Below are 20,415 nucleotides of genomic sequence, written 5' to 3' on the forward strand. Positions count from 1 at the left end.
CATTTTCTTGTTTTATTCATATTAACATAAATAGCAAAGGTGAAAAGTCAACGACCCGTTTAAAATTACGTTGATCTAGTCTCGGTTTCCTCAGATCCATTAATAATATAAACGAAAGTGAAGATTACTTCTCTTGAATTAGATTTTCTCCCAAATCGAAGGCAAAACTTTTTGTGGCCTATTCGTTGTTCGGTGAACTCTATAAGTATAAACTATTTCCTGAACAACACAAAAATCTGAAAACACCGTTATTTTGTTTTCCTTGGCTCTCTGTATACGAGAGTTATGTATATAAGGGCTTCGTACCACCGTAAAATGTTTTCATATGATATCCTAATATGATGTATCCTACAATATAATGTGGAGTTATGACTTTTACGCTTCATAAATGTCCCTGTTTACTTTTTTTTAACCTCAACGTGGTGCACCCACGTGTTCAACAAACTCGAGGGCGCCGTTCATATACCCACAATGCACAACAAATAAAAACTTCTTCCGGGTCGATCAAGCTCATCAACCGTACAGGCGAAAACGTGAAACGAAGCGAATTATTTGTGACTCTTGTTTTACGTTCGCTTTGTCGGTACATTCATACAAGATGTTGTTTGATGAAGCCAACGAAGTGTTTGAAATGTTCAAGGGGAGTTTCCCGCTATCATTTCTCTTTTTTGTCCCAGTTTTGATCTTGATATCACCGTGCGTTCCAGTAGTGGATGCAGCACACGAGTTCACAGTTTTTCGAATGCAGCAGTACGATTTGCATGGATCACCTTACGGTTAGTGGGTCAGACATATTTATTGCATTCTCCAACATGAAAATCAACAACACATCGTGGCATTTTCTGACGCGAAGAATACCTCGAGTATATGCCGATTTATTCATAATCACGATCAACTTGATACCAAACGTTACATTTGTATAACAAAGGCCAAGCTCTGCAGCTCTGCTTGCATGATGTGTGTATGTGTGTGTGTGTGTGTGTGTGTCCGTGACTCAATTCTGACTGTTGTCACACGACCCCCCCCCCCACACTGCACTATGCACTACACACCCATACAAGTAGAGCTAACAAAGACCATGCTACTGTGGAGTGGTGCTGATTGATTCGTGTCTTCTGCTTTGTCAATTATTTCGTTATTTCATTATTCCATTCTTGTAATTTAATTACTAACACTAGTAACAGTCTCAAATATAAAAAGAAATTGGTATTGTGTGTCTGAAAATAATATTAATAATCACTGATCGGTCGAAAAAACACATTAAAGTGGCCATATATATGAGGCTTGGGTATTTATTTTGGGGGTTTTAATTTATAAATGAAATTTATCATGATGTCCTACTCGGAAAATCAATTTGAAACAACATTGACCAAGTCTGTCTTTGTAACTGAATACATTGTGAAAGATAAAAAAATATATATAAAGAGTTTGTTATTGTACGTAATAACAAACATTTTACGCATTTTATTAATCTTTTGCAATTTATCGAGTTGCAAACAAGGACTTGGCCACTGAACGTACATGGTACATAAAACAATGATAATGAAAATACATTCTCATTTTGAAAACATCACAATTGAAACATGTAAGTTCATCTGACATTTTGTGAGCTTATCAGCCATAAAAGTTTATCAGAAGGGTTTCTAAAAATACATCTTGGGAGGAATTTCTTCTCAATTCCTCTACAAGGACAACACAACAGGAAATGATACTCATTTTCTATAGAAGAGACAGTAAACTAAAATGTTACAATACAATATCAACAGTTTTCTGAATGCTTTGATGTCTTCCTCTCTCTCAATATCTAGAATGATAACAAACACTTAACAAAAACCTGATACATTGCAAGAGATGTATATGAAGATTCTGATCGGATAGAACAAAAGTCTAACATGGCTTAAAACTATGAAATGTAGAGTATTGGAATCAAAAATTTTTGGTTGAAAATTACCTAAATCAGAAAAATTATGGTCACCAAAGACAGAATACTGCATAGTCACTACTACTACTACTACTACAACAACTACTACTACTACGACTACTACTACGACTACTACTACTACTACTACTACTACTACTACTACCACTACTGCCACTACTACTACTAGTCATGGATGTCCAAGGCAGATGTTTCAGCCAGAGTTATATAAATGATCAAATGATGAAACCTCTGTGAAAAAAATTACATGTTGAAATTTGGTTACACCTCTTCCCCTGATCAACCGAAAGATAGAATATGTCCATAGTTCCCTAGTACAGGTGTGCATAGCAGCATAAGAAGCCAAGTGCTCCACCCTCGTACACAGAAACACAAATTCTATGGGTCAACCAGACAGAATATAGTACCTTTGGTGAGCCTAGCAAGATATTTCTCCCTCCCCCATCCTCAGACATACACACAGTGATGCACGCACGCACACATGGCATTGTCTACATCAACCAAAGAACTGAACATGTCCATAGTTTCCTAGGTGTGCCTAAGAAGATATTTCTTCCACCACTCGCCCTCACACTCACACATGGTGTATGATCAACCAAAGGGCAGAATATGTCCAAAGTATTTACCTCGGCCAATTTAAAATTTCATTTCCTGATTTTATATTTATCATGTGCATGTAATGTGTATCAAATTAGTCATGAATTGTAACATGAAAATCTCCATTGCAATAATTCATTGAAAAATAAGTCCATTCACAAACATGCAGTGAATGCATTTATAGCTATGAATGTGTTAGTAATGAAATTTTGTAAATGTAATTTCCCAAATAAAATAAGTATATACAGCAATGTAGCTGTACTCTGGCACATGCCAAGTGTTTTGGGATTACTGACGGTGTCAAACTGCTCCTACATGTGTATCAGTAATCAGTATTTGATAGCTGCACTACATCATAGTAGTCCTTCTGTCTCTCTGATGGTGGTACTGTGAGTTCATCAATATTGTGTTAGTTTATTACATCATGTAGAAATTTACATGTATACGTTATACAGATCAATTGATTCATCGTTAATTTTACATGAACATGAATTATATCCAGATGCATTGAATTGCAGCTGCATTGTAGTTATATGGTCATTCATGTCTCGTATACATATTATAGATACATCGGGTAAACACCCACACATAGTTATGTATGGAATGGCAGTACATTGATGTGAAAAGCACATGTGGGAATCAAGTTGCCAAGAATACTGTGTGTCAGCTATTCAGATATTGTCAGCTAGAATTATGTACAGATTCATTTATATTCTAATGGCATTGCTAGACTCTGACTATTTATAGATGTAGTCTGCTGAAGTGTCTTTGTACATTGTAAATGGTGGCTATCACTATGAATGTATTTCCAAAATTCTGATGGTTCATATTATAGTTTCAATTTAATGACCTCCACTTGATTTATTTATAACAAAGTGACTCCCAGCAGAGTGTGCTTAATACAAGAACTTCTAAGTAATGTAAAACAGAAATTGAACACAGAATTGTTGAGAGTTTAAAAAGCACATGAGACTACATTTTCTGTAATCACTTCTGTTCATCATAGTCTCATTTGTGACTTCATTGCATATATCTACATGTATATGTTTGTGATTCTTTATTTTCTTACAATTGTATCCCCTTATTGTCTATGGTACAACTTAGATACTAAACAGTGTACATTTTAAAAATTTAATAATGATGAATTTAAATTCATAGAATATAACTTTCATGTGTAGTCACATGAATAAATAAATTCTGTAATCAATGATACAATGCAAATGCCCATGTAATGTGCATTTGATATGCTCTAACTAACTGAATATGTATAACATTCAAGCTAATACAGCTCTTTGTTGCTGTTCTGAGGAACAGTACACAGTATGTGAAAATGATGCATTGATAACCTAGTTACTGTACTTTTTAGGATACTGTAAAAGAGGGGCATGCCATATATGTTGAGTTTATATGTTTTCAGGTAATGAGATTGATTACTGCATATTTAAAAGATATCCTACAGATGATATTCTACATATTGACACATATCCTACCATTAGTTTCTGTTTGCAGAACTAAAACCTTGCATTTAGGCATGATATTAGGTCAGTGATTCAATGACATGATTTAGTATATGTATATAAAAAAGTGAAGATATGATTATGACATAACCCGTGCTAACAACACCAGTAGACAACTTTTAATGTCATCAAATGTGTGCATCAACAGGAGTGATATGCTAGAACAGTCAATATGCCATGATTTCATCAACACTAAGGTATGGAAACTCTGGTAGCAGAGAAGGAAAGCTGGTAAAACTTGCAAAAGTTTCTGTATCATGTAGTACCATAATTTTGGTGGGGACCCCTGTAAAATGCCAGTGACCTCTGGCAGATTTTACCTGCTTATCACCCTTAGCAAAAACACTGACTATTTTCAGTATACCTGTGTACATCATGTATATACATGCTTTATTGTTGTTTGTGTCTTCAGGATGTCGCAATGCTCTTGTCAACATGGAAGCCAGACCTATTGATTCTTCAGTAGCTACAAGACGCTGTATCATCACAAGACTAACAGACTTAAGTATTGAACGGTATAGAGAATTACTAGAACAAGCAGCAGGGGCATTACTCGTACTCATTCCACCATCTCTTAATTCTATCTCACAAGAGGAACTTGAGGTTAGTACCATGGCTTTACTCACTTGTGTAGTATAATACATTGTTGGAGGATGGTAAGCTCTGTTAATGTATAGGCGATCTATCTCAGGTACTCTTGGCTTGGGATGACATTATGTTTCCACATGCAATGCAAATGTCATGGAGATAAGCATTCTTGTATTCAGAATAAAATCATCAGTGCAGACCACCTATACATGTCCTTAGTCAGAACTGTTTCAGGAGGGTTTCAAAAGAAATGTCTGAAGTCAGAGGGTTTTCAAAAGACCACTTTCCTAACCGATCGGGTTGGTTTTGTGAGATTTATAAGTGCTCTAAGTCAGTAGAGTTTCACGAGACCTGTAGGTGTCCTAAGTCAGAATGGTTTCAGAAGACTGCCACCAGATGTCATACCAAGATATCAATATCTCAGAACAATGCTTGCTAATAGGGTATTTAAATCCAAGTAATTCTAAAGTACAGAGATAGCTTTGAATAGAGCTGCTAGTTATAAAGCAATATTCAAAATCATATTTTTTTTTAAATGTGAGGTAGATTTAGAAACTTGAATAATAGGAGGTAATATATTGCACAATTTATATAATGCACAATTTATAAATGAATGTGTTCTCAATATCTCAGCAGAACTGGCTTGAGATGGAACCCCAGTTATTGGCTGAACAGACCAATGTACCAATATACTTTGCATATGAAGATGAAAAGTTACTAGAAATCTATGATTCAATACAAAGTGCTGTTAACAGTGACCAGGCTGCCTCAGCTACTGAAGGTAGGTGCAAAAATGACATTTATGGTAAAATAAATTCTAAAACTACATGGCAGATTGGTTTTTATGGTTGATTGGGATGTTCTTATAAAGTATTCAAGACAAGGTTTTCAGTTGAAGATTGAAAATTGAGTTAATCAGTGAGATCTACATTTATCTGTGTACTGACATTGTATTACGGCAAAGTTAAAGTTTAACTGGTTTCAAATCGAGGGGAACTGCCGGCTTGGGGTCTACAGGTCAATTTGCATACATGCTCTTTCAGCCAATCATCTCCTTCGATTTTTGGAATTTACATAGGTAAACATTGCATTAAATCTCAAGCAGCTTACAAGTTAGCATCACTCAGCATTTTCCCTTGCAAGCAACTACAGTCGCCGCCAGTTTTCCATGATTTGACACAGTAGGCAATGTGTTTGTTATCACCTTTTCAGCTCTGTTGAGTGCTGTGTATGCCAATGGTTTTCAGATGGTAGTCAATGGTCCCCAAGCCAAAGTTGTCAAAGATATGCCAATATTTAGTATTCAGGTAATGTTTCAAACTTTTACAGAAATCTTGTGTTATATTTAGTACTGTTCTATTGTAATACATATTATGACACATCGCACAGTGCTGGGCAAAGGTATTATGATCTAGTAAAAATAAACAGGGCTAAAATATAAAATGCAAAACTGGGGGAAAAGATGAATAAATCTATACACAATGATAATAACTGAAGTTTGGTTTTTGAACAGTTGTCAATCATCATCAGCTACAAGACATGTATTTCTATGTACATATGAAAACACACATGTAAAAAAATGTGTCTCAAAATAAAATGTGAAATTGATGACAAATCTTTAATGTAACATGTGACTCTAAAAATAGCGAAGTATCTGCTGACTGTGTACTTCACATCTATAAACTCTAACATTGTTTTCTGTCGCTTTCTTTACTAGGGTAAATTATCAGGTCTTGGTATAGAAGACCAGCTGCCAACAATAGCCATTGTTACACACTATGACACATTTGGTGTTGCCCCAGTAAGTAGTCATTAAATTAGTCACAAACTGTGATAGTGTTGTTGGCATCAATATGTTGTGTGGAGAAGAGATTGCTGTAAACCCCGATATTTTTTCGACAAGAAATTTTGCAATTTTACAGTCTTCAACTAGTTCTCAAAGACTAATTTTTACTAATTACCAGATTGGTACATTGTGTTTATGTGCAAGAAGGTATTTTAGTCACTACTACATTTGTATGTGTGTTTTTATTTTCCAACGAAATAAGTGAAAATAATTCTGAAGGTTTAGCGAAAATTTCCAGGATTAGAGTATTCATTGAGAAAGGGTCAAGGAAGTCGTCTAATTTTGAGAGTTACTTCAATCGTGTATGTAAACAAGTCTTTCCCGCACTGCCTTTGTAAACAGATTTGATGTTCATATACCTGAAGATGACAAAGCATGTTAGTTCTCTTCTGAGACTCAGTCCTCCATTTTGCTATCTTACATTTGTTTATGATCGATTTCGATATGAGTAAATTAGAGGACCATTTTGTATAATGGAAATAAAAATTACTACGTCTGGAAATATTAGAGAACTTGTTGTTTATGTTTTACACTTCCTATATAGAGCTTGATTTTGACTTACAAGATTCTCTTATTGTTTTCTTCATTTACAGCATTTATCATTTGGTGCTGATTCCAATGGTAGTGGTGTTGTGGCGTTATTAGAGTTATCCAGACTCTTTTCCAAACTTTATACAAGTTCCAGAACTCATGCAAAGTATCCTTTGTGGTATTCAGCTGGCAAATTTTACAGTAACAACCAACCAAACATACCATTAACACAGTGTTACTGCTAGTGTCACTGTATATACATGTAGTGCTGCTATACATTATAATACTAAGATATGCAGAGGCAGTCAGTGCTGCAGTAAATTTAGGAACAATTTATGTAGTAATTTTGTAACATAGTAACATAGTTTAGTAACATGTAGGATTGCAGTAATCTAGTAACATAAAGGGATATAGACTATAAGATACATCATGTTATTCAGCCATATCGTGGTTCTACACTATATGAGTGATATAATGTGTTATGAATGTTGTATCTTACAGACTACATGTTGCAGCAATATAGTAACGTACATAGTGTTGTAGTAATGTTGTAACATACAATGTATAGTACTGTAGTAATTTAGGAATTATAAACTTCAGTAATTTAGTCATTACATACAGTTGCAATAATTTAGTAGCATAGTGTTGCAGTAATTTAGTAGCATAGTGTTGTAGTAATTTAGCAACATAGTGTTGCAGTAATTTAGCAACATAGTGCTGTAGTATTGTAGTACTATTTCCATATCATTGTTGTATCAATACCAATGCAAACAACAAAGGTAGTTGTGTACATGATGCAGCATATAGGAATAAAACAAATCTCTATATTCTGGCACTTCAACAACATCCGATGTCATACAAGCCATCAAAATAACTTTCCTTAATGCCAAAGATTTAATTTATTATTTCTTCTGTCTGGGGGTGGTAAGTTCAACTACCAAGGTACCAAGAAGTGGATTGAAGATAACGTAGAAACAGCAGGTAAGTAATGTAGAAACCAGGTAATGTAGAAATAGTTGTATGTACCAAATAATATAGAACAGTTGTATGTACCAGATGATGTAGAAATAGACTTATATACCAGATAACGTAGAAACAGCAGGTAAGTCATGTAGAAACCAGGTAATGTAGAAATAGTCGTATGTACCAAATAATGTAGAAACCAGATAATGTAGAAATAGTTCTATGACATGATGTACCAGATAATGTAGAAACAGCCGTATGTATCAGATAATGTAGAAACAGCTTTATGTTCCAGATAATGTAGAAACAGTCATATATATCGGATAATGTAGAAACAGCTGTATGTACCAGATAATGTAGAAACAGTCATATGTGTCAGATAATGTAGAAATAGCCGTATGTATCAGATAATGTAGAAACAGCTGTATGTATCAGATGACACTAACTAAATACTTACATCAAATAATTTCTTTCCAGATTCCAGTTTATTATCAGATGTGTCCTACGTATTGTGTCTTGATTCCATTGGATCTGGTGATTCTATATTTGTACATGTGTCCAAACCTCCAAAAGAAGGCTCAGTACCCTATGCAGTAATAGAGGTAAAATTGAACATGTCATAGCCTGGTTAGTGGGAAGATGAAAGATTTTATTGTTTGGCCACTAGGGTTGCTATTCAACATTATTATTAGCAGGTTCTGAGGTGCAGTAGTGCCAAAAGGCAAATTTGATGTTCTGATTCAGTACATACAGTTGTGTTTTGCAGACAATTGACTTTAGTTTTTTTTTTTTACCATGATTCCTCCCAGGAAATCAAATCAGTAGCCAGTGCTTTATATCCCAGTGTCAATTTCACTATGGTTCACAAGAAAATCAACCTAGCTGATGATCTGTTGGCTTGGGAACATGAGAGATTCAGTATTAAAAGATTACCAGCTGGTACATTGTCACATCTACAGAGTCATAAAAGTCTGCATAGGAATACCATAGCTGATGATAGGTAAGGATAAAATTCCTATGCGGCATTGCTGTAATAATCCCCCCTCCACTGCTTCCAGATGAGGTTTCCAAGACAACACTGCATTCAGTAGGGGGCCATATTGGATTTGTAGTAACACCATAACATTTGAATACTAAAATGATAACAATTTATTTAAGGGTAGATTTGGTCCTAAATTATATGAATGTGAATTACATTTCTGTTTGGCAAAATTTCTGTCAATAGAACAAATGTTGGGAAGGCATTTACAGGAACTCTGGTCACTGGTTGACATACCAACTACTAACTTTGTATATACATGTATACGCTGCACTAGCTTTGATGGAATTGTGAATAATCGTAATTTTACAGAATATATTTCTAGTGTATTCTATTGATAAATTGATGATTATCAACACCCTGAATGTTAAATATGTTAAATATACATTTAAAAAAAGTAGCAAATGTGTGATGTAAACTCTGTGATAGGGTAAGTGTTGCTACCATTGAAGGCAGCGATGGATAGAATCAATGTGTAGGAACTTGAGGTAAGGATATCAACTCTTTAAAACTCCAGCACCAACAAGTTGGATTTTACACACTTATTCTCCTTTAATGTGTAACACCATAACGTTCAAACACTGGCAACACTTACTGTTAAGTTAATCAAGTAAATTTTCTTGTAATTTTGCAGGTCATCTGTAGATGTTGATAAACTTTGTCGTAATATTAAGATCATAGGAGAAGCCATCGCCAGATATATCTATAACATTAATGATGGAAATCAAACTGATGAAGTGCATGTGTTTACTGATGCATTGGTAAGTCCAGGCTATTGTTTTCTAATGACTGTTTATGTTTGTGTGATGCAATGACTTGTGTGGAATCATGATTGTTCAGTGGTTAGAGTGGTCGGTTAGAAATCTACAAGTTGCCTGTTTGAGACTTGCCACTGCTGTTTGTTACTTACTGGCTAACGTTTTAAACAGAGGTTATGCTGTAGTCACACTACATGTATAACTGGGGACATGGTGGGACAGAGGTAGCGATGTGGCTGTTTTAATTCTGGGTACTTACAAAGGCTGCAATGGAGTGTATTCTCCCCAGAAAGTAGAAGGGCTGTTGTATTGTATAGGTCTGCACCAGGGTTAATAATTGTGAAGTGAGTACAGTGTGGAAAGGCACTATATAAAAACTAACATTACTATTATTATGACATAATATTTTCGATATTAAAATAACAGAGTTTATTTCTTTTTTTCTCTCTTTCCAGGCAGTGAATAGAGACTTTGTAGCATCATGGTTAGATTACATTGTATCCTTCCCTAGAGCAGCACCATTGATAAATAAAGATCATCATCTTTTACAAACATTAGAACAAGGCATGAGTAGATACCTCAAAGAAGTCAGAAAATTCACTGTCAAAGCTGATAAAAGGTAGTTACATCATTTACTATTAAAGTCATATAGTATTCAAAAATATCTTGCTTCAAAATTTACCGTCAGAGTTGACATAAAAGATAGTTTCATTTAACTATTTCTCGTACAGTGTATGTCCATATTTTAGTCAGAAAATTCACTGCCAAGGCTTGAGTAATGATACGAATATGTATTCATGCTCAGACATTTTAGTTCAAAATTTACAAAGTTGAGATATAAGATAGCTTCATTTAACTATTTCCCAAATACGTACACGTATGTTCAATTATTTAGTCAGAAAATTCACTGTCAAAACATTTACTGTAAAATTCCCTTTCAAAGCTGAGAAAAGACATCAAATTATTTATAACTACTAGTAATACACATGGTCAGTTATTGTCACAAAGTTCACTTTCTAAGCTGATAAAAAATATCAACATCAACAATTTATTAACCCTTATGTCTCTGTCTTCTTCAGTGAGATTTGTCAGTGCATTGATATGAAATAGCTTTCTAACGATTTGTGTTCTCCTCTACTCTATATAGGGACCCTGAGTTTGCTTTCTATGATGGACTTGCATTCACCATGTTTGCATACAAGTGAGTCGGTTTCTTGTCTTTGTCACCATTGCTGTGCTAGAATCATAAACCAATACAAAAGTAGTGGGGATCCTAACAAGTCTTCTACTTTCAAAGACATAGCCCTCAACACTAATGTGCTATGAATTGGGGTCTGAATTAAGTTCCAAGTAGTTGGCAATCTACATTGGTTCATAGTATCATACATAGCAATGTTTTTCTCAAAAGATAAATTGATGTTAATTGGGCCTAACCATTACTGTGAAGTTCTTTGAAGCCCCTTTAAAGAACGCAGAATTCTTTTACACACATGTTGTTCACAGCTTTGTGCATTGTGATATGATCAGTGGCCATGACCAAATTTAGCTCTCACTTTATGAAATCTTGGGCACCATTTTGTGACCCATGTGTGCGAAATGACAAAACCTTCTGAATCAAAATATGGTGTGTTGTGAAAAGACATCTTAGATACCAGTTACATGTTTACCAAACAAAACGGAAATATCATCAAAAGTTGTGACAAACTGTCCAGAGCTCTAAGTCGTTGTGTAGGGATCTCCTCTGGATCTATGATTTGATGTAAAGATAAAGAGTTTACCAAGTTGCATTCATAATGCAAACTTTGACATCACAGACTCAGTTCATATTTGAAAGTAATGTAATTTTTTTGTTTTGTGTTTAAGTGTGAAACCAGCTGTATTTGACCTCTTCCTGGCATTTGGTATTGCTGCCTACCTTGCATTAGTTTATTTGGCTGTTACAGTAAGTTGTACTTCTCTATCATTACCTACCACACCTATTGGTGTACTTTGTTCTCACTTTTTAAAAAATCTTTTTACAAAGCTTACACATTTCCACAGACAGTTGTCTGTCACATAATCCTGACCCGTCACTTTCAGATTTGTAAAATGTTGTCCAGGTAGTAACAAACAGGAATTAAAGACTACCATTGTTGTAATCTTATTGTGCTTTATCTGACATTATTATTCGTTGACTGTTTTACAGAACTTCTCCTTCCTGTATGATACCCTGAAAAACATGTCAAGAACTGCCAAGGTCAAGGAACAATAGGAGATACAAACAAAGACTTGGGTCTGAAACAACATGACATTAATTACCTTGGTTATCAGTTTTCAACAACATAGCAGTACAGATATATACATACCTCCAGACTAAAACTTGTTTACTGTGTTGGGAAACCGTGGGATCAACAATGGCTGTCAGTGGATGCATATGTACATGTATAATCATTGGACCTTTGCTAGGCAATAACAGTCCAAAAAGAATGGTTTTGGTATTGTTTGTTGATACATAGACCCTCCATGTGGGTGGAGGGTCTATTGTTGATGGCAACACACATACAGCAGACCTCTGCTAGGCCATAACCATCAATAATAACAGTTTTGGTGTTGTTTGTTCCTCAATCACACGCATAAACCTTTGATAGGCTATAACAGGTGCTAATGATAGTTTTGGTATTGTTTGTTGATGGAAGCACACATACAGTTAACCTTTACTAGGCCGCAACGAGTGATAAATACGTTTTGGTATTAACCCCATTGTGTGCACTTAGCAAAGACCCACTGTACTTATAAAACAAGGATATGTAAACCAAGGATAATGAAATGTTCATGCATGTTTCTATGATTTATGCATAAAAAATGAATGATATAAGAAATGAAATTAAAAAGATTCCATTCAATTCTCCTCTGACAATGTCAGTTTGTAGAACAGTGTATTTGATGTGACTTTCAATAAGATGAGTGATTTAGTGAATAATTACTGACAGTCACCATAAAGCCACAGTAGCTGTACTTTGATTTTTTCATGTGATTGTGTTCTGAAAGATAACTTAGTACTTTGTGTCTACTTGCTACAGAAAGTGTTATCACATCTCAGTGTACACAAACTTGCCTGCTATTCATGCAAATGGGAATGTTTGGGATACTTGGTAGGGGGAATCTCATTACCCCTGGAGAAAAACTAGTACCTCATCAAAAATTGTACTTTTACAAGGCAACTCTGATGTGTTGGCAATCTCTTTGAATGAAAATCCTAATTTAATACATGAGTCAGTAATTATACATTTCCCTCCATGTAACCAAATCCAACCAGCACTGGGTGGGTTTGAACCAAGACTGCAGTGGTACGAGGTGCATGAACTAACCATGCAGCCACCAACAACCATAAGACGTAAATGCTTACTGCGACATTTGGAAACGGGCGTGGCACTGCAGTGCAGTAACATTATTTGTCATCACTGGAACATCAGAGTAGCAAGTAACGGAATATCTGTTTTTCGTGAAGTGTTTGATAGTCAACCACAAGAAACAATTCTAATTACAGCTACTGGGGGCTCTAAATTACAGGGTTAAAATGGAAATATGTGTAGATCAAAGGTAGTAATTGTCTGATTTGCATGCAGTCTGTGAGTTGTTCTAACATGTTATCTTTTCGCCAACAATCTGGTTGTGTCTGAAAAGGAAAAGATACCTTGTGAATTCACTATCTTGAATAAAAACTTGGATCTTTAAATTAGATAAACTGCACTGGTTTCAATCAGTACAGAGTTGGTATCGAGCCAAACATAGGCGGAAGTGATTTACATTCCTTGCTTGGCAACTTTCATTAAACACATTGTCAGCTGTTTCTATTGTTGGTGTAATTTTATAACAATACAAGCAATCATCAATATAATCACTGGAAGTTCCTTACCAAGGCCCATATGTCACTTGCGCCTTTGTTCAGATTGCTGCCAATTCTATTCTGATATGCAAAAATGAATGAAATCAATGCATTTGATCTCGCTCTACAACTAAGTAATATACTGTAGACACAACTATGGTCTTTGTTGTATTCCAAATCTAGGTTAAAATCAGTACTTCTAACTAGCTTTGTTTACAATGTAAGTTATAAACCATGTGTTAAAAAGGATAGTCTTGCTATTTCAATGTGAAATTACATAAAGATTGTAGATATTTCTGAGACAATGGATATACCGGATAAGAATAAAATGTATTATTACATGCTACACATTTCTACAATGCAATTCAATACATGAGATCTTTGTCTTTCAACTTACTTAGTGATATCGATATAACATCTATTAGATCTATGTGAAAAAAACAACAAAAAAATATGAATTTTTTGAAATAGAGATTACAATAGTTTACAATAGGGAACTTGCAATGCAGACAGCATGCTCAGATGCAAAGGACTATGGGATTATCTGTGGTTATCATAATACCTAATCTGGAGCTACTGATAAAATTAACCTCCCACAATTGTCAGGGTCACTATGAATTGATTATTTGTGGTTACAAACAATGTATCAACATTGTTTACAATACTAATTGATTAGTATTTATTATCACTTTTCCCATGATGCAACATTCAATATGGCGGGTTTGCAAGTTCCCTGTTACACAACATTATTTCTCAATCAGAGAGTACTGGTGTATTATCTATATCTTGTCTTGTAATATGTGACATGTGACAGTAGATTAAGATATGAACTTTGACCTTGTCACATCATGATATGATTTATTTTTCACTTTTTTAGATCAAATAAATATGTGATTACCATTCTCTTCATTTGTTGTGATGTCTTCATTTCTTGTATGTGTATGCATAGATAGTGGAGGGGAGCCCTCTATGGTGTCTGTCTATGGTTTGTGCACAGACCCTACATGAAACATGTAAGGTATGTGGTTTGTGTCAGGACTGAAGTAACTTAACTATTGAAACTCTTGATTCTTGTTTGTGTCTTTCGGGACAACATAGGCTTGTAGTGGGGCCTCTGAAGTATTCCTTTACAGGGACAACATAGGTTTGTAGTGGGGCATCTGAAGTACTAGTATTCCTTTACAGGGACATCATAGGCTTATAGTGGGGCCTCTGAAGTATTCCTTTACAGGGCCAACATAGGTTTGTAGTGGGGCCTCTGAAGTATTCCTTTACAGGGCCAACATAGGTTTGTAGTGGGGCCTCTGAAGTACTAGTATTCCTTTACAGGGCCAACATAGGTTTGTAGTGGGGCCTCTGAAGTATTCCTTTACAGGGACAACATAGGTTTATAGTGGGGCCTCTAAAGTATTCCTTTACAGGGCCAACATAGGCTTGTAGTGGGGCCTCTGAAGTATTCCTTTACAGGGCCAACATAGGCTTATAGTGGGGGCTCTGAAGTATTCCTTTACAGGGACAACATTGGTTTGTAGTGGGGCCTCTGAAGTATTCCTTTACAGAGACATCATTGGTTTGTAGTGGGGCCTCTGAAGTATTCCTTTACAGGGCCAACATAGGCTTGTAGTGGGGCCTCTGAAGTATTCCTTTACAGAGACATCATTGGTTTGTAGTGGGGCCTCTGAAGTATTCCTTTACAGGGACATCATAGGCTTATAGTGGGCCTCTGAAGTATTCCTTTACAGAGACAACATAGGCTTATAGTGGGCCTCTGAAGTATTCCTTTACAGAGACATCATAGGCTTATAGTGGGCCTCTGAAGTATTCCTTTACAGAGACATCATAGGCTTATAGTGGGCCTCTGAAGTATTCCTTTACAGGGCCAACATAGGCTTATAGTGGGGTCTCTGAAGTATTCCTTTACAGGGACAACAAGAGACAACTTGCCAGTCTAAGAAAGAACCCTTTCTGATACCACATTATATTATATCTTCATTCGGCATACATTGACAGACACACCAAGTGCAATGCAATGTAAATATTTTCACTAACCTAATTTTTTTTTGCCATGACGCGGAAGATACCTCTTACTAGCACCTTCAAAGAATATTTCAATGGCCCACCATTGTAAGCTGTTGTCAAGATAGAAGTAAATGAAAACTAAGTATTGCAACTGTTGTATTACTCAGAAAAATGTCCAAGTCCAGAATTGTTCAATATACCAGTATGATAAGTCATTGCATTCTTTTCAACTTGAACATCAAATAGTACGATCATATTTTACTTGCGTTTTGGGCATAATAAACATATTTGGGAAAGTTGGAACGACACTCGCTCAGAGTGTCAAATTTGACGACAGAAAAATGGTGTCAATTTATATATGCAGCTAATTCTAGCGCCCCCTAGAGATAGTGTACAGTAATTGTAGTAGTCCTTGAAGACTGCAATCATCATAACTATTAGTAGGGAGATGTTAAAGCCTACACTGCAACCTCAGATAACTGAAGTAGTTACTTCTTGTACATACACTGGCATGTATGGAACTATTAAGTACATATCTTCCATTTTGTATCGTTCTCATTCCAGTACATGCAAAAATAACACATGATGTTGACATTTCATTACATGTCTGTATTTTGTAATGCTATGTTTGTAAATTCATGTTGACTAACACTGACTGGGGCGATAGAAAGCGTTCATGATGATATAGAGACGTATTTCTTACGAATATATTGCATTCCACTCACGGTGTTGTATTGTTCACTAAGTCACAGCATTCCTTTAGATCTGTCATTGCTGCCATGTCCCAACTTGTTATCGTTTTACGGTGACAATAAACCAATTACTTGTTTAAATACTTAAATGTCAATATTTCTTAGAGGTTGTTTGAGGTTATAAATACGCTAGTAAAAAAAGAGGTTTAAATTGATCACTGGAACATTTCTGCAATATTTTCCATATTATCACTACAGTCCAAGGATATGCACCACTTTCGCTAAAACAGTACTTTTCTAATTAATTAGAGAGAGAGAGAGAGAGAGAGAGAGAGAGAGAGAGAGAGAGAGAGAGAGAGAGAGAGAGAGAGAGAGAGAGAGAGAGAGAGAGAGAGAGAGAGAGAGAGAGAGAGAGAGATCGAGAGAGATCGAGAGATCGCTGAACTGTTACAAATCAATTAATATTATCAAGGGAAACATTTTATTCAGAGCACAATACACCAATAATTTTGAATGGACTACACAGCTCAAATCAACATGGGTCTTACTGGAATGCCTGTAACACTGTAATTGTTCATTGTCATTTAGTTGTCTGTCATTAATACCTGTGACTATTAACAACAACCATGGCAACCATCTTATTGATGGAACTGTCAAAAGAAATAATTGCATATAACAATACAGTTTGCCGATGGCAGTATTTATCGAAAAAAAATGAACCTCCTTGAATGAGACAACGAAGCAATATATCAAAATGTCTATAAAATTTCAAAAAGAATAATTATAATGAAGCTGCTAATATCCTTGAGGACTTAGAAAACACAATATGTCAGATATGACCGCATTAGTTGTCATGGTGAATATCCACGCGTGAGGCATGCAAATGAAACCCGATTTGGTTCATCGATTTTAAGCTGTCCGCATATTCCTGGAAATGATTTTTAAAACGCAAAGGACCAAATAAAAATAAATCTTAGGACAAAGGGAGATTATTTCTTGTCATTTTGCAGACCTCAGTTTCCGCGTATACATATTTATATTCGTTGGGTTAAAATGTTGTGAAATAAATGCTTTAGTTTAGTTTACTTTGTTTGACAGAGAAGTGTTTCGTGCGATTGTCATGATTGACACTACCCTATCATATTCTTCTCTCTCATTCTTATGTCGATTTATGTACGATTGGCTAGATATGCACTTCGGATCAATTATCGTTTCAGTCAGTAAGACTTATTTTGGTGGAAAAAAAACTGTCTGAACGGGCAACTAAGTAATTCGTTACATGCCATTTCGGACCACAATGTGCCATTTTAACATTAAATCACAACCCCCAACAACAAAAATGAATAATATCTTTTTACTCAAATTCTTTATTATATTAACGACATCTTGGCTATCATGGTCAGTTCTTTCCACCAAGAGAACGTAATGATATACTAGCAGTATTAGTTAGTGAGATGACTACACGCCTTCTGCAGTGAAATGTCATTGACTTCAAGTTGTGAATGTAACATATCACTCAACGAGTCTACTGTTTCAACACTCGTCATGTTTCTATTCAGAAGGTCACAAGGCGAATTAAGTAAGGAATCTTATCGATCGCGGTATGCCCCATTTGAGTTGGGATATCCCACACCTTGTGCGTATTGTCAGCTTAGCAACGGGGAAGGCGTACCTGGCAACCACTCTGTTGACGGCGCTGCACTACTATGACAGCTTATTTTCAACTGGACTAAATATACAAAAAAAATGTTAGAATTGTAATCTTCACTAAATATTATTTAAAAAGACTTGAGAGGGCTTTAAAACCCGAAAGAAATGCTTTTGATAAAAGACTCTCGTTACTTCGAGTTCAATGCCTCGGTTCAATAATGAGCAACAATCACAAATTACTCTAGGGAAAAAGTAGTCGATCGATTTTCCCTGTTGTCTTGGCTTTTGTACTGATTGATTCTTATGCAACTTTACCTCTGTCGGACCAATAGGCAAACGCCGTTCGGTAGGATTCCTTCACTGATGCGAAATCTATGAATATTCATAAGTTTCCCTGAACGACCGCCTAATACCCGTTCCGCAAACCTTGTGTTTTGTGACAGGGTGAGATCGGTTACATGGCGGACGTGGTACAAATTGCAATGGCAGTGTAGAAAAACGTACGGCACATAGTTTGGATTACAAATTGGATTGTCCGGTAGAAGTAAGTTACGGTTGACGTACCTTACATCAGCAGATAGTACGGTGTAAACGTTTGTTCCCTGACTATCAATCGAGACACTCCGTAAATATAACATCTCATCGACAGATGATGTGTGGGTAGATTCCACATTGCCTACCTTCGTACTGGGACAATTATCCAGACAATTTTTCTCTCTGGTTTGAACAGTTCAACCGAGACCTATCATACACAGCAAGGTAATTACACATAATGCCACCTGTACCGCGAATGATTCCATTTTCTGGCGATATGGCAACCCCCAAAACCACTTACCAAGATCTTTATGGAATGAAGAAAACATATATGCGACAGTTAACGATGCGACCCACGTCAGGGTTGAGAAGAAACAATCCACATCCAAACGAGGTAACTATTGTTTAATACTTTTCCCAATGATGTTCCTACGGGATAATTCGAAATTTGAAATTTTGCTTGCGATAAACGACAGAAACCCAATAATTCACTTTGTGACCAAATTCATTATATTAAGATCCCTTTGGTTTTCTTATTTGGACCACCTCTGAATACCCGCCATTACGTATTAGCTAGATCCAAACCTTGTTTTTTTAATATGAAGTCTGCTGATGTAAGAATTAATACGGGGATTTCTGTCCCTATGAAAGTAATCCTATCTCCATGGAGTTAACGAGATTTAGTTTTAGCAAACACAAAGCGCTGCACAGGTGGATTTCTTTTTAGCCTCAATCAACTATGATTGAATTGTGGTGCGGTCACCTTGTCATTTTATTAAAATACCCACGAGTTTCCCATTCTCTTCCACATTGGCCCTTGGCGATAGTTTCCGTCATTCTACACCGCCTGCGGTCCAAACTAAAGTCCTGTGTAAACCTTACCAGTGTAGTGAATTGTCAATGTGTTCCGTGTTTCCAATGTATTAGGCTATGTAACTCTATTGACAGTAATCTGTTGGCGCTTAAATCAATATAGTCGGCAGTAGTCTGGTAGTTACACATTCAATACACTTGTTGTGGCTGCGGATACTTCGTAATCCTGACTTGCTCCAAGCTGATTACAAACTCAATATAAATGAGTTATTCTTTTGTGTGGAAACTTATTATACACTCAAGTATTCCATGAACGACAATACCTTCAGGGAAAGCAATTGGGAAAGAAAGAAAAAGTCCCCTTGAGTCAGGAGCTTGCATGTCTGTGTATATCCCGTCTTTGCGACAAATGGGACATACGGCAATAACTTCAGTATTACGGAACATTGTCATAAAACTAGTGAAGCCATGTTATGTGCAGGTGTTCACCATTTACTGTTATGAGAATCAAGTTGTATGATGTTAAAATGAAAAAATCAAACCATTAAATACACCAGACAATGGGTCCACAGTATTAACCTCTTACCCAATCGATTCAGACCTTGTGTGTGTGTATGTGTATGTATGTATGTATGGTGACTAAGCTTAGTGAATCGAAACATAGCTTAATTTTATCTAGACAAAACAGAAGACGGCCATTGTTAGAATTTCATTTCCATAATTATGTCCTCCACGACAGAGAAAGAGTCGATCATATTTCTAATTCGTGACGTCAGTTGCTACGATGCGTAACAATTCACTGGAAATGCTTCAATATTTTATTAAGGTTAAGTAAATTGTTGCTATGGCAGCGAAGCTTCTCCCAGCTGATAGTACGCCACCTAAACCATAGGAGTTTATTAACCGGATGCCTACGACATTCATTCAGCGGAAATGCATTCATCATGATCGCTAAACATTCATACTTGTCGCGACAAAATTAAAACGATCTTAATTCATGCAATTTATTGGCAGCAATCGCTTTCATTTGTATGGAAATGGGACAATGGGAGATCTCCTTGAGT

At 36.0% G+C, this 20,415-nt stretch overlaps 1 protein-coding gene across 2 annotated transcripts; it reads left to right on the forward strand.

Annotated features, from left to right (window-relative positions):
* Positions 1-519: 519 nt before the first annotated feature.
* Positions 520-14,455, forward strand: LOC144443413 (BOS complex subunit NCLN-like). Of its 2 annotated transcripts, none has more exons than XM_078132880.1 (14): positions 520-776; positions 4,466-4,656; positions 5,275-5,422; positions 5,854-5,948; positions 6,359-6,442; positions 7,081-7,184; positions 7,911-7,999; positions 8,459-8,583; positions 8,791-8,981; positions 9,655-9,781; positions 10,234-10,397; positions 10,926-10,979; positions 11,642-11,720; positions 11,964-14,455. In XM_078132880.1, the coding sequence occupies exons 1-14, from the start codon at positions 599-601 to the stop codon at positions 12,027-12,029; spliced, it is 1,695 nt and encodes a 564-aa protein (XP_077989006.1). In that variant the 5' UTR covers positions 520-598; the 3' UTR covers positions 12,030-14,455. The 2 variants fall into 2 exon arrangements, with proteins under 2 accessions (XP_077989006.1, XP_077989007.1); XM_078132881.1 differs by having other exon boundaries at positions 5,278-5,422.
* Positions 14,456-20,415: the final 5,960 nt, after the last annotated feature.

The sequence above is a fragment of the Glandiceps talaboti genome, chromosome 12 (genome assembly GCF_964340395.1).
Source record: "Glandiceps talaboti chromosome 12, keGlaTala1.1, whole genome shotgun sequence".
NCBI classification, from domain to species: Eukaryota; Metazoa; Hemichordata; class Enteropneusta; family Spengelidae; genus Glandiceps; species Glandiceps talaboti.

What these genes read in the sequence shown, in the direction of transcription:
- LOC144443413 (XM_078132880.1), top strand. Translation starts at nt 599, where the DNA reads ATGTTGTTTGATGAAGCCAACGAAGTGTTTGAAATGTTCAAGGGGAGT. An exon ending in AATACCATAGCTGATGATAG is followed by an intron (nt 8,982 to 9,654) that starts GTAAGGATAAAA and finishes GTAATTTTGCAG; the next exon opens with GTCATCTGTAGATGTTGATA. An exon ending in TAGTTTATTTGGCTGTTACA is followed by an intron (nt 11,721 to 11,963) that starts GTAAGTTGTACT and finishes ACTGTTTTACAG; the next exon opens with AACTTCTCCTTCCTGTATGA.